This window comes from Tasmannia lanceolata, unplaced genomic scaffold (assembly GCF_043159265.1).
Source record: "Tasmannia lanceolata isolate RefF3 unplaced genomic scaffold, GAP_Taslan_0.1 ptg000025l, whole genome shotgun sequence".
Taxonomy (NCBI): domain Eukaryota; kingdom Viridiplantae; phylum Streptophyta; class Magnoliopsida; order Canellales; family Winteraceae; genus Tasmannia; species Tasmannia lanceolata.
In genome coordinates, this window is record NW_027518702.1 from 5179499 (window position 1) to 5193144 (window position 13646).

A 13646-nucleotide genomic window follows, 5' to 3' on the forward strand; every position below is an offset into this window, starting at 1 on the left:
CTTGCATGATCAATACCTGATGCAAGCCTCTCCTAGACTTCTTAGACTAAGGATTGGGGGAGTGACAAACAAACACTCAATTGCTCAAGAATTCGGATTCAAGATTAGCGCAAGCTTGGTAAAAGGAGCGTATCTCCCTCGATATAGGTCGGAATGACTTGATTCAAAAGCCAAAATTTCAATGACTCAAAGATCTACAACTTTACTGACAAAAGTTTTCTCAAAAAAACATTAAAAATAGCTCTAAATGGTGATAGAAGTGGATAAAAGCGAATTGACAGGTTTCTGAAAATAGAGTGGGGCAAAATAGGGAAAGATAACTTCAATGGCTACTCTTCTAGGTTGCCAAGGAAGATGGGTAACATCAATTCTTCTAGATTGATGGTTGCAACTCTTCAAGGATGCAAACAATAGGGGAAAGCTCCTACTCTTCAAGGAAGGAGTGAAGCTCTTCTATGTTTCAAGGAAGAACTCTTCAAGGTTCAAGAAAAAATGCACTAAGCAAATTTTCATTCAAATATTCAACTAACTCCATTACATATGTTTGATACTCTTTAAGTAGAGAGATGCATGAGAAAATTTGTTCAAACTAATCCACTAATTAGTTTAGGGACTCACATACATCATTAATAGCTTAGGAACTCTAAACACATTAACTAGTCAAAGCTAGCAAACACAGTCTACCAAAATAGCCATAACTCTTCAACCACTGAGCCAAATTATGACCATGAATATCCATTGGAAAGATAACCCAAAGACCTACAACTTCTTAGTTAAGCATTTTCTCTAATTCGTCCATCTAGAGGTCCAAAAACGTTCTTCAAAACCGACCAGAATCATTATGACGAAAATACAACCGGATTAGGCCTGAATTGGAGCGTCCATGATCTTGGGCTGGAATTGGCCTTTATGCTTTGTGGATTCAAGTTGGGCTTGGGCCTTGTGTTGAGCTTGAATGCGGGCTGATCTTCTCACTTGCTTGGGATGGTTCATGTGTGCTTCAAATTTGTCGGTCACATGAGTTGGGGTTGCATCAATACCTCTTTACGATTTCAACCTCCTCTTCCCTTTTGCTGGATGAGACCTAGATGAAAATTAAAAAAAGAAAAGAAAAAGAAACTCTACATGAAAATAAATTAAAATTCAAACAAAATCAAAACCCTCGGGCAATTTGAATATAAACCATACCTTTTCTCCTTGGCCTTCTTCTGTGAGGAAATGAGTAGGGAAGCTCTTTGTCTGAAGAGACAAAAATCCTAGAAAAAAATTTGGAAATGGAATAGAACCAAACACTTTCCACAGAGAGAGAGAGAGAGAGCTCACAAAATAAATTCGTAAACCAAAACCTTACCCGAACCCTAATAACTTTTCCCCTTTTCAACAAAATATTATGAAAGGAATGCAATAGGAAAAATCCACTTACTGTGAATATGAGAAGAAGACAATATTTTCCAACAGAGGATTTGCCGATCAAAAGTAGTTTAAACCGATGATTGCTGGGAAGAAAATAAAATGCAGAAAAATTAGAAAAAATGCAGAAAAATCAAAGAGAAAATGAAGAAATCGAAGAGAAAAATGAGGATGTAGACTCTTAATAAAAAAAAAATGAAGAGAAATTGATCACTGCAATTGATTAACATAAATACACTATTTCCAAAACAAAAAATTGGATTAAATAAAAGAAAAAACCTAAAATATGTCCATACCATCTTTTTGCCTGAAAATTCATAGGAAGCCGAGAGTATGTTGCCGGAAAACGTAACCGGAATGGAATGGTTCATGGTAGATGGGGTCTGATGGAGGTGGAATGGGTTTGGCTCGGGCTTTGGGAGATGGGGTTTGGTGCTACTGGTGGTGGAGAGGCATGGAGATGGAGGTGGTGGTGTAGGGTGGCATGGTGGAGGCCGTGTGTTTTGGGGGTTCCAAAACATCTTCTTCTTCCTTCAAACCCTAAAAACCCTTTCCAACCTCTACTTGAGAAAACCCTAAAAACGAAAAAAGTAGGTGATACGAAATAGGGAGTAGTCTCGAGGGTTTTGATTTGGAGGGGAAAAAAAGGTTCTTTCTAGGGTTACAATTTCGAAGGGTACTCTGTGCGAAAATAAAAACCTTGCGTGGGTGGGAACGAACAATCGATCGACTTTAATCTTTCTTTGATGCGCCGACGTTCAATTAATATTGTCAGAGCTTTTTCCTTCACTGATCCCAATAGAACGTCTGTATTTCCCAATCCAATTATCGAATAGATTACCGACATTTTATTCAAAAAACGTTGGTGAATACACATATGCAACGACGTTCAGGAAACGTAGGCAAATATACTGCCTAGTTTTTTGGGCGCGAGAAATCAGTTGCGCGGAAATAACCCTTCACCGTCATTTTATCCAAAAACATCGGTGCATATACAGTTTTAGGGATGATTTTTCCAAACGCCAGTACCTGAGCGTCGGTGATAATCTTCTTTCTTGTAGTGATATACGTATTATTCTTTTATTTGTTCAAACGTATCAATCTATCCTTTCCAACTTTGGATCAATCTTCATGTATTTGCTCACTTTATCCAAATTCTTGAATCTACTTACATTAACAAGTCTGGGAGCGACAAGGGTTTTGACCTGGAGCACATCTTGAGTATTCAGTGTAAAGTCCTTCTACTCTCATATTGTATCTACCTTGTTGTCTTCCCATCTATCTAGTATAATGTATTCCTATTCCTCCTAGAGTCTGTGCTTTTGGGTGGACAACTTTCCAAGATCAAATCCTCACAGTGGATCACTTGCGTAACAATTAGATGTGGATTATTGCCCATTGTGTCTTTTATTTTTGTGTGTGTGTGGGGGGTGTGGGGGGGGGGGGGGGGGGGGGCTTATATATACTAAGGATGCACAAACTCCAATGAAGGTGAGTTTAGAGCGGTGCTGCACGGTATTAGGATTCCTAAATTCAGTGCTTTCGGTAGGCCAATAGTTGAGGGAGATTCTCTCAATACTACTACTAGATGGTTGGACGATGCTAGGCCTCATCCATGGAGATTCGCGTAGTTATTTGATGAGATTCGAGATCAGTTGGAAGGCAACCTCATCCGTTTCCTGTATGTTCGTCGTTCAGTTATAATAGCGAGACACACCGTTTAGCAAGTGGGGTGAATCGGGCATCGCTAGAGATTTTTAATTTTCTCCTCCCCCCCCCCCCGTATGCTATGCTTTGAATTTGATATGTACGATCTCTTTCCTTTTTTTAATTCTTCTAGTATTGAGTTTTCTCCTCTCTTTTAAATGTAACATCATTTCAATAAAAAAACAAAAACAAAAACTAATTTTCGCCCCCCCCTTTAGGATAATACACCCCCATTTTAAATTTTTAATCTTGATTCGAGTCATTTGACGTCAAAAAAGCATTAAAGTCTGCCCACAATTCTCTTTTAATCTTGATTCGAGTCATTAATTTCGTCAAAAAGCGTTAAAGTCTGCCCACAATTCACTTTAACAGAGGCGAAAAAATCATCTTCCAATTTATATTGACTTTGACAAATTATCTTCATGTCTACTCTTATCTGTTTTTGCAGATTTTGGGCGGTTCCAAACAAAGCAAACAAACCAAAACCTTGTACACACCACAACCATATAACAATCTCTTTGAAAAAACTTCTTACTGAAACAAAGGAGTCTTTTAAAAAACAAAGAAACTAACATTGCTTTTATCAAACTCATCAAAACCCTCTCCTTTTATCTTTACAACCCAATCCCCCATACAACTGGTAAGTTTACAGACATTTATTCAACCCCTTTTCTTCCTTTGGCCAGCCCCCTCTAGTATATTTATAACAACCCCTTTACAGTACAAGGGGTAGCCCAAAGAAGAAAAATGGGTGAATATATCATTTCTCGTATACAGTACACTTTGATTGATCTATTGGTCTAGATTATCGCCACATGGCATCGATCAACATTGATCGGTGTAGATTATCGACATGTGGCACCACCGATCGGTATAGATTATAACACATGCCATTGTATAATAATCTAGGCATATAATTGCTCGCACACTTTCCACATCTTAACAGACTTGTCAAGACTACCACTATACACAATCCACCGTCGATCCTCAGCCGTCGATTCCCGATCCTCTTCTACAGCCAAGCACTTAACAGGCCCCGTATGACCGTTCAATACAGAAAGACAAGTGTGGGCCCCAGTATCCCTCCTCCACACACATATAGTCTTATCAGCCGATCCACTAAACACCAAATTCCCAGCCGTTGATAGACACAATACCGCCATTTTATGACCCCTGAGGACCCCACCATGAGATAAATGTTTCTCCCTTTCCCAAAAATTAACAAGCCCATCAGAAGATCCACAATAAATAACGGACCCTAACGGATTAACAGCTAACGCCGTTACCGCGCTCTCTTGTTTCAAAAGCGTCTGAATAAAACAATGCTTTGTTCGTTTTCCTTTCAACTCTCTTCTCCATACTTTAACCGTTCCGTCAGCAGAACCGGTAAAAACTAAACCGTCAAAACCCGAAACAACCGAATTAACGGCGTCATCATGTGCCGTTACAGACTCTAAACACTTTGAATCAGAAATCCTCCAAACTTTTAAAGTTTTATCCCAAGAACCAGAATAAAGAAGACCTTGATCTTCATTCAAGCTCAAACACGAAACCGCGTCATAATGTTTTAACCATAGAGTGTTGCGCCTGCGTCGGATCTCAACGTAATTGCTCGGATTTATCGAACTCTTCCATAAATCTTTGAGCTTCGGTAACGTCCCGACTCGTTTATGAACAGTCAGATTTTTAGATGATACTTTCCAGACGCGAATCTTTCCGTCTTGATGACCGGTGAATATTTTCTCGCCTGATATCACGATCGCTTTTACTAATCCGCTATTCGATTTGAATCCGGAAAATTCTTTCTGATTCTTCCAAACTCGAATGTTCTTACTATCTGATCCTGTATAAAGAAGATCTCTAGTTGCTGCTAATGAATAGATGTGACCTTCTTCGCGGACTAGAGATCCGATGAGTCCGTTCGGAGGGAAAGATTCGTCGGAGAGTGGAGTTATGGTGGAGATTCTAGACCAAGGGGATTTATTGTACGGCGAGGATTGATTCCATGGTGACATGTTGTAGGGCGAGCTCTCCCCGCTTACCGGATTCCGATCGGAGTAGCCGGAGGCAGTACTGTTTCTTGGGTCGAAATCATCATCGTTGTTTATTGTTGTGGTAATGTTGGGATCAGAATGGAGTAAATTGACGAATTTTGGACGTGGAATACTACTTGCTTCTGCAAACATTGTCCCTCCTCTACCTTGATCTTTCATTTTTATTAGAGAATATAGAGGCCAAAAGAGGATTAAGGAAACAGAGAGGAATTTGGAAACAGAGAATTTCTGAAGGAAAAAGAAAGCTTAGATGGAAAGGAAAGGAAAGGTTGAGAAGGAGGGAAATTACTAAAGGTGGGAGAAGGGAGGGGGTGTATATATAAATAGAACGTGGGAAAGCGACCGTTGGTTGGGAGAAGGACACGTGTAGGGATAAAGTTTCTTCCTTGCGTGCAGGTGAAGTAGTCGACCGGGAAAAGAGGCTAGCTGTGGCGGTTGTTGTTGTGGGGTGCTGATTCGAGGGTTTAGACGCTAAATTTAGGGGTGTCCAGAAAGAAGATTTGGGGTTGGTTTTTTAATTTTCTAGATGTTTGACCATGTTAAATTATGAAATTGTCCTTATTGCTTCGGACAAAGGGTGATTTTGGGATTTTAGAAAGTAATTGCGCATGTGAAAGGCATGGTACGTGTTACGATATAGTACGTGGTTGGGTACCTTTGAATGAATGGGTATGTACGTGAAATCTAGACCGTTGATCTTTTAGAAAGTTCAACACGTACACTATCACGCAGACACGCTTTGAGTTCAACACGTATGTGTTCTTTGAGGAATGCTACAATCTTCTATGTTCCTTGTTCACAGTGACAAGCTATATACATGGTTTAAAATTTCGGTTTCGGAAGCCGTTTCGGACCCCACCAAAAACCGAAATTTCGTATTTCGCCGGAATTTGGTAATTTGGTTCCAAATTCCAGACCCAAATTTTGAAATTCCAAAATTTTGTAACAATTTTTTTTTTTAATAAATAATGTCATTAAATCGAAATTTCGTACCGAAATCCGAAATGGCGAAAAATTGAATTTCGGAAAATTTCGGTTTCGGTCCCCACCGAAATCTGAAATTTAAAACCATGCCTATATATAAACCATGCAAGAGTTATTATATTGAGTGGCGTACCTGCTAAGTACATAAAAATAGGGCCTAAATAATTGGATGATCCTAACCATTCATCTGTTGGACCCCACATAAATAAATAATTTCTAAAAAATCATCTTAATAGGATCATCTTGACCCTCCATTGTGTTGTCGTTCCTATACTATATACTGTCCATTTTAAACCTCCACAGACGATTAGGATGATACAAACTTATTTAAGACTAATTTTTTTTTCTTTTTTTGGGCTTTGGAAGTGTTTTCCATTTTAAGTTTTTTTTGGGCTTTGCAAGAGCACTTTATAGAAAGAGAGGATCGAAGAGGGTGGAAGTGTAAAAAATAAGGATGTCAATAATCATTTACTAAATTGATCAATGGCAAACAATAAGGCAACTGATATTTTCACTACCATATTTTGATAATGAGAGAAACTCACCTCGTCTTTTATAATTTAAAAGGCTGTCCTAAGTTATTACAATTACCTAAAACTCCTTAGCAGCCAATTAAAAAGGAAATTAAAGACAAGGAGTTATTTGTCTCATTATAAAAAAAAAACAGTGGAATATTTGCCCCCCTTTTTTCTCTGTGTGACCCCCTTGGAAGTGTGAAAAGAGTAGTCATAAATACAAAGGGCGGTGTGATTCAAACACTAGACTTTTAACAAATGATGAACTACACAACCTTCCATCAATTGTTCCAGGTCAAAGGTCAACCGATTTTTGCGTAATTCTAATAAAATCTATGGGCTTTTACGTCTTTTCCACCTCCACGTTAGCAACTAATTAAAGCATATGTTTTTGCGTTTCCATTCGCCGCGTGTCCAAAAAACCGTTACGCGGACAGGAAACGGTCCACCGTTCTTTTGCCAAGAGTCCACGTCAGCTAAAGAGATGACAGCCGCCACGTAACTGGATCGCGTCTTCCTCACTTCTCTTGTCTTATTTGGCCTTGGAAAATTTCAGAAAAGGACTAAAATGACACGTCACACTGCTTGATTAAGCACCACGCAACTGCCATTCGCCACGTGTTATTCAAATGTCATCCTTACGTTACCGTGACACCACTCTTTTGTTAGATTGTGTGGTACCTCTGGAATGGAACAGAGGCGTGACACATGGATAGTGTTTTGCTTACATCAACAGCTGGGCCCACTAAACACATCATTGCCACGTGTTCCCTCTAAGGACACATGCTACCCAATCTTTATAATTTTTTATTTTTATTTTCCTAAAGTGTGATATCATATGTAAGTAGTGTTTTTTCATTGTATTTAATCTAAATTATTTCTTAAGTAGTGTATTTTCTATGTTGGTAGGTAAGGAGGGTGAAGTGGTGACATTAAGCAAATCCAACTCTCATGCCCTTCTTTTATGGCAAGAGAGTGACCCTTTAGTTCAAGTACTATTTAAGTGAGAGGGTGAAGGGGTGAACAAAGCATTAAACCAATTGGTTACCTAATAAAGGGCAAGATGAAAGGAAAAACATGTCCAAGAATCAATGGAAATTCGTCGAGTATTGATTGGTATACTTAATATGACACATCCTAGCCAATCTTTATATCTTTTTTTTTATATATAGATTTTTATTTTCATATTATATTTTTAAATATTTTAGAGGGATTTGCTAGAGACCATCGCAGAAGGCATTTCACAGCAGATGAATTAAATGAATGAGACAAAATCTGAGCCTATGTGGCTGCTCTCTCATGCAACAGCTGGTCCATGAAATTCCTTCTGGGATGGTCCCTAGAAAATCCCTTTTTAAAATAAACAGAGCTTCATTTTATTTAGGACAGTGATAAATCGACCCCATATATCTTAAATCGACCCTAATACAGGGAAGTGCTGAGAGAGAGAGAGAGAGAGAGAGAGAGAGAGAGAGAGAGAGAGAGAGAGAGAGAGAGAGAGAGAGAGAGAGAGAGAGAGAGAGAGAGAGAGATCGATTTATCACTGCCATATTATGTACTAGTAAAAAACCCGTGCGATACACGGGCTGACAAAGAACGGTATGGATAGTGTTTTGCTTACATCAACAGGTGGGCCCACTAAACATATCATTGCCACGTGTTCCCTCTAAGGACACATGTTACCCAATCTTTATAATTTTTTTATTTTTATTTTCCTAAAGTGTGATATCATATGTCATCAAGATTCTATTTTTAATTTTTTCTTTAGTGTTTTTTCTATGTTGGTAGGTAAGGAGGGTGAAGTGGTGACATTAAGCATATCCAACTCTCATGCCCTTCTTTTATGGGAAGAGAGTGACCCTTTAGTTCAAGTACTATTTAAGTGAGAGGGTGAAGGGGTGAACAAAGCTTTAAACCAATTGGTTACCTAATAAAGGGCAAGATGAAAGGAAACACATGTCCAAGAATCAATGGAAATTCGTCAAGTATTGATTGGTATACTTAGACACATCCTAGCCAATCTTTATATCTTTTTTTTTATATATAGATTTTTATTTTCATATTATATTTTTAAATATTTTAGAGGGATTTGCTAGAGAGCATCACAGAAGGCATTTCGCAGACCGGCTGTTGCATGAGAGAGCAACCACCTCAGATGTATTAAATGAATGAGACAAAATCTGAGCCTATGTGGCTGCTCTCTCATGCAACAGCTGGTCCATGAAATTCCTTCTGGGATGGTCCCTAGAAAATCCCTTTTTTAAATAAACAGAGCTTCATTTTATTTAGGACAGTGATAAATCAACCCCTATATATCTTAAATCGACCCTAATACAGGGAAGTGCTGAGAGAGAGAGATATCAGGGGTCGATTTATCACTGCCATATTAAGTATTTTTGCTATGTTGGTAGGTAAGGAGGGTGGTAGTGGTGACATAAGCATCGCCACCTCTCATGTCCTACTTTTATGGCACGAGAGTGACCCTTAGATCACTATAAATTTTAAAAGAGAATAGATATATTCACCCTTTTTTCACTTGAGACAGCCCGCTCTAGTGTATTTGTCCCAAGTAAAAAAAAAGGGGGCGAAGATATCAATTCACCATTTTTAAAAATACTTGTACAATTTTTTTCGTAGGTAAGCTGGGATTGAACTTCTGGCCTCGAGGTTGCAGACAAAGCTTTAACCAATTGAGCTAGAGGCTCAATCCCAATACTTGTACTTGTTGACACTGTACAAAAACTCATATTTAAATGCAAAGTTTAGGGTTATAGTGGGAAATCTTCACTAGAATCATTGGCTACCCAAGAAACTTCAAATTGGGTGTGAAAAGCTCATTAGATTCATAAGCTACCTAAGATCTTCAAATCTGAAGAATTGTAAGGGCAAGATGAGAGGAAACACATGTCCACGAATCAACGGAAATTCGTCAAGGATCAGATAAGATCAATAGATGAATGATCACCCATTTATTGTTCTAAGAAATATCGGTATTGATGAACATATTGAATGGTACACAGTCTTTGCTTATACTTGGTAAGGATTTGCTATGCAATTTTGCGGAAAGCCATTTCCCCAGCTCACTTTTGCAAGAGAGAAAGGCCACACATGCTCCTTTTTTTAGGAGATTTTGCCTTATTCAATTAATTCATCTGAGATGGCAGTTTTCTTCTTCAATAGTGAGAATTTGCCCAGCAAATCCTTACTTGGTAATGTAGGTGAATGTGATGTATGGAAAATCATCTACTAATTAGTTTAAATAAAAAAATGAATCGTATTAGAGATGATAGAAATTTTTTGATTTGGAAAAATGAATCCTTACCATGCAGTACGTAGATCTCATCTTAGAAGGTTCAAAATCCAAAAATCATTATGATTTGGTGATCTTAAGAATCTGATCAAGATCCATAAAAAGTAATAGAAAATATAAATATAAATGAACTACAGTTAATGACCAATAAAATCAATTAAGACTCTGTTTAATTAATTATTCACTTTTTTGGGCTATAGCCAATCTAAGGTGGAATCTACCATGTGAATGTTTCATCTGAATCAAAGTGTACCCGTAATGTTGTGTATGATATAGCAAGTAAAGCGTGGTAAAATTTAAATCGGATTTCAATCTCAAAAATAGGAAAATGATAGAGTGACCGAGAATAAGACCGATGAGAGAGCCCAACAATGAGAATGTGCCGCATATGCGAAAACATATACTTTTTGTTGATTTTCCTAAGTCGATAAGGTCTGGCTTGCCTCACTTGTGATGTTGTGGTAAGAACCCATTTGTTTCGTTCCCTGCTCGGTCTTACCCTCGGTCTAGCATTACTCTTTAAAATATTTGGAAATGTAGTATTTGAAAACAAATGATATGAATAAAACTATGTTTTTTAGTTCAATGGAAAAGTGTCATTTTGTACAAAGTCTATTATGTATATAATTGGATATGTTGGATGCCCTGGGGTTATTTAAAACCTTATCAATGTAAAGTTTTCGTTAATTATAAAAAAGTCTAATGCCATGTTTGGCCACCATGGAAAAATATTGCATGAAATATTTGTGGGACCAATTGTGAGAGATTGGGAGGAGAGGGAGAGGCTTCAGAGTGGTGGGAGTGAGGGGAGCATGAAAAGCTCCTGAAAAATGGAAAAACAAAAAATCAATTTTAAATAGGAATTTTTTTTTCACTGCTTTCTTGGAATTTTTGATGCTATCTCCACTTCCTATCACTCAATTCTCTCCCTCTCCCAGTTTCTCCATCCCTCTCTTACAATTGAGCCCACGAGTATTCCATCGAATAATTTTTCATGGTTGCCAAAAGTTAAATTTCTTTATATTTATTAGATTTCATAGCTAATCTAGACCTTAAATTAGGCCAACCAGCTAAAATATGAAGGACAACAACTGATGGTACGTAGGCCTTTATGTCCAATAGAACTCTTCCAAGTTTGTTGCAACAGGTGGGTTGAAATTAGTGGCTTATGTAAAATAACTCTTTTTATTATTAAATAGTAGATAAGGATAAAATAATTAATGGTGGATCTTATCTTTATGGATTTTTTTTTGTGTTGGTAAGATGGGATTAAGGGGACATAATCTAGTGATCTTCTCTTATTCAAATGCATTGAATCTTATTGAATCAGCCCCTTATGTGAGTCACTTGTTTAGTTTGGCTCTTAATGGGGTGATGTAGGGAGTAATTAAATCTCAAGGGCTATTACTCGAAACCAAAACATGGAAAGAAAAATTTCCCTAATTAAAATAGTTTAATGTTTTCCCCCTTTTTTCCAGCCTCATCAAATCCTCTCCTAAAGTCCTGACTCACCACACATTAAATAACAAAACATGTAAGTTTAGCGCTTTGTAGGTGGCAAACTTGGATGGGCTTCCTGCTTTCGACTTTCTACTTATCAGTGGTACGTAGGCCTTTATGTCCAATAGAACTGATGGTACGTAGGCCTTTATGTCCAATAGAACTCTTCCAAGTTTGCTGCAACAGGTGGGTTGAAATTAGTGGCTCATGTAAAATAACTCATTTTATTATTAATTGTAGATAAGGATAAAATAATTAAACCCACCGAGGCGTTGGCTCTTCGGAATAAAGTCACGGGTTTGCTCCCTATTGATGAGTGTTCGAATCCCGCCCCCGACTTACCTGATACACGCGGTGAGTGGGTCGTTGCGTGTATCCGTAGGGACTAGTCCCACTCCCGAAGGGGGTGGGGACATCCTACGTCATTAAAAAAAAAAGGATAAAAAAATTAAAGGTGGATCATATCTTTATGGAATTTTCTTTTTGGGTTGTTTAGATGGGATTAAGGGGACATAATCTAGTGATCTTCTCTTATTCAAATGCATTGAATCTTATTGAATCAGTCCCTTATGTGACTCACTTGTTTAGTTTTGTTCTTAATGGGATGATGTAAAGGAGTAATTAATTCTCAAGGGCTATTACTCGAAACCAAAAGAAGAAAAGATTTGTAATTGAGGTTTGAAAGCCCTTTGACCATATCAACTCGTGTATGTTTCTAACATGTTCAGTTCAATTTATATAGTTATGGATAATGCGTTGCCTCTTAAGTTTTTGATAAATAGTCAATTGTTATGGATAAAATATTCATGGAATATTTGTTTACACAAGCTGAGAGAGGGTAAGGAAGGGGCTGGTGAGACAGACTTGGAAGGGGTTGTGAGTTTAATGTTTAATGTTTTCCATTTGATTGGGTTGGAAAACACGGAAAGAAAAATTTCCCTAATTAAAATAGTTTAATGTTTTCCCCTTTTTCCAGCCTCATCAGATGCTCTCCTAACTCACCAGTCACCACACCTTAAATAACAAAACATGTGAGTGGCAAACTTGGATAGGGTCCTTGCCTTCGACTTTCCACTTGTCATTGATTTTTTTTTTTTCTTTGGATGGGGGGCGGGGATTATAGTTCATGGCACATAGTAGATGATGGAGGTGTCGTATGGCCCGCGCCATAGCATGATCCAAACCGTCCATTAGATGGGCCACAACCTAATAGGTTGTGCCCCAAAAATCATTATCATAGTTAACCCTCCGATATATAGAGGGTTAGGATCAATCCTCTAATATTCAATCCCTCTATAGATCGGAGGGTTAGGATCAACCAATGGAAATGATTTTTGGGGCACAACCTATTTAGTCTGTGGCCCATCTAATGGAGGGCTTGGATCATCATATGGTGTGGCCATACTGCACTTTTTAATAAAGTGAGGAGTGCGATCATCAAAATACGGTAGTGGTGATATCATTTCCCTTTATTTATCTTTTTTTTTTTTGGTGTGACAATTTTAAGATGAAAGTTGCTGATACTTCCTTTATAAAAAAATAAATTTATGGAAAACCTTGCCCTACTTAATTATTTGAAAATGTCATTTTGTGATCAGTAAGACCTGCATTGAGAGCGGAGTGAAGAATGCAATCCATGCCGCCTTTATTTATTTTGGGTTTCTTAAGACAATGAAACTTGTGATGAAAAATGTAATTAATCATTAATCAATTTAAGTGAAGTATTAAACATGCCATTCATTTCATATGTCTCCATTTTAAAATAAGAAAAGCTCTCAACAACCACGATAATTTTTATATTTTTTCTAAGAGAAATGATACACTAAGGGGCGCACTGGCGAAAAGCAGATGGAAGGGCGCTCGCATTGGTTGCACATCACCATAATTCATTCTATACTTATGAATAAGTTACACCATGAAATCGCGCATTATATGAATGGTTAGAATTTTATCTATGGGCTTTAATATCAATTTACTCTCTGAAAATTCATCCATAAACAATAACAAATCTTTAATTACTATCACGCAAAAGCCTTTTAAAACACGAGATTTTATATGGTGTAAGCCCTTATAGTCCCTTATTATTCAAAAAGTACTCTACAGACCACATCATAGGATGATCCAAACCGTCCATAAGATGGAACACAATGTAAATAGGTTGTTCAA

The 13646-nt window shown here is 37.7% G+C and overlaps 1 protein-coding gene and 1 long non-coding RNA gene across 2 annotated transcripts; both read right to left on the reverse strand.

Moving 5' to 3' along the window:
* Nucleotides 1-549: 549 nt before the first annotated feature.
* On the reverse strand, nt 550-2849 carry LOC143858189 (uncharacterized). The gene is made up of 4 exons (XR_013238887.1): nt 1707-2849; nt 1424-1496; nt 1189-1256; nt 550-1084 (listed from the first exon to the last, which is right to left on the reverse strand). It is a non-coding gene; the product is annotated as an uncharacterized LOC143858189 (long non-coding RNA).
* Nucleotides 2850-3667: 818 nt separating this feature from the next.
* Nucleotides 3668-5466, reverse strand: LOC143858188 (protein JINGUBANG-like). The gene has a single exon (XM_077368828.1). The coding sequence runs from the start codon at nt 5328-5330 to the stop codon at nt 4023-4025; it is 1308 nt and encodes a 435-aa protein (XP_077224943.1). The 5' UTR covers nt 5331-5466; the 3' UTR covers nt 3668-4022.
* Nucleotides 5467-13646: the final 8180 nt, after the last annotated feature.

Coding starts and splice junctions, on each gene's coding strand:
- LOC143858188 (XM_077368828.1), bottom strand. CDS start 5,330: ATGAAAGATCAAGGTAGAGGAGGGACAATGTTTGCAGAAGCAAGTAGT.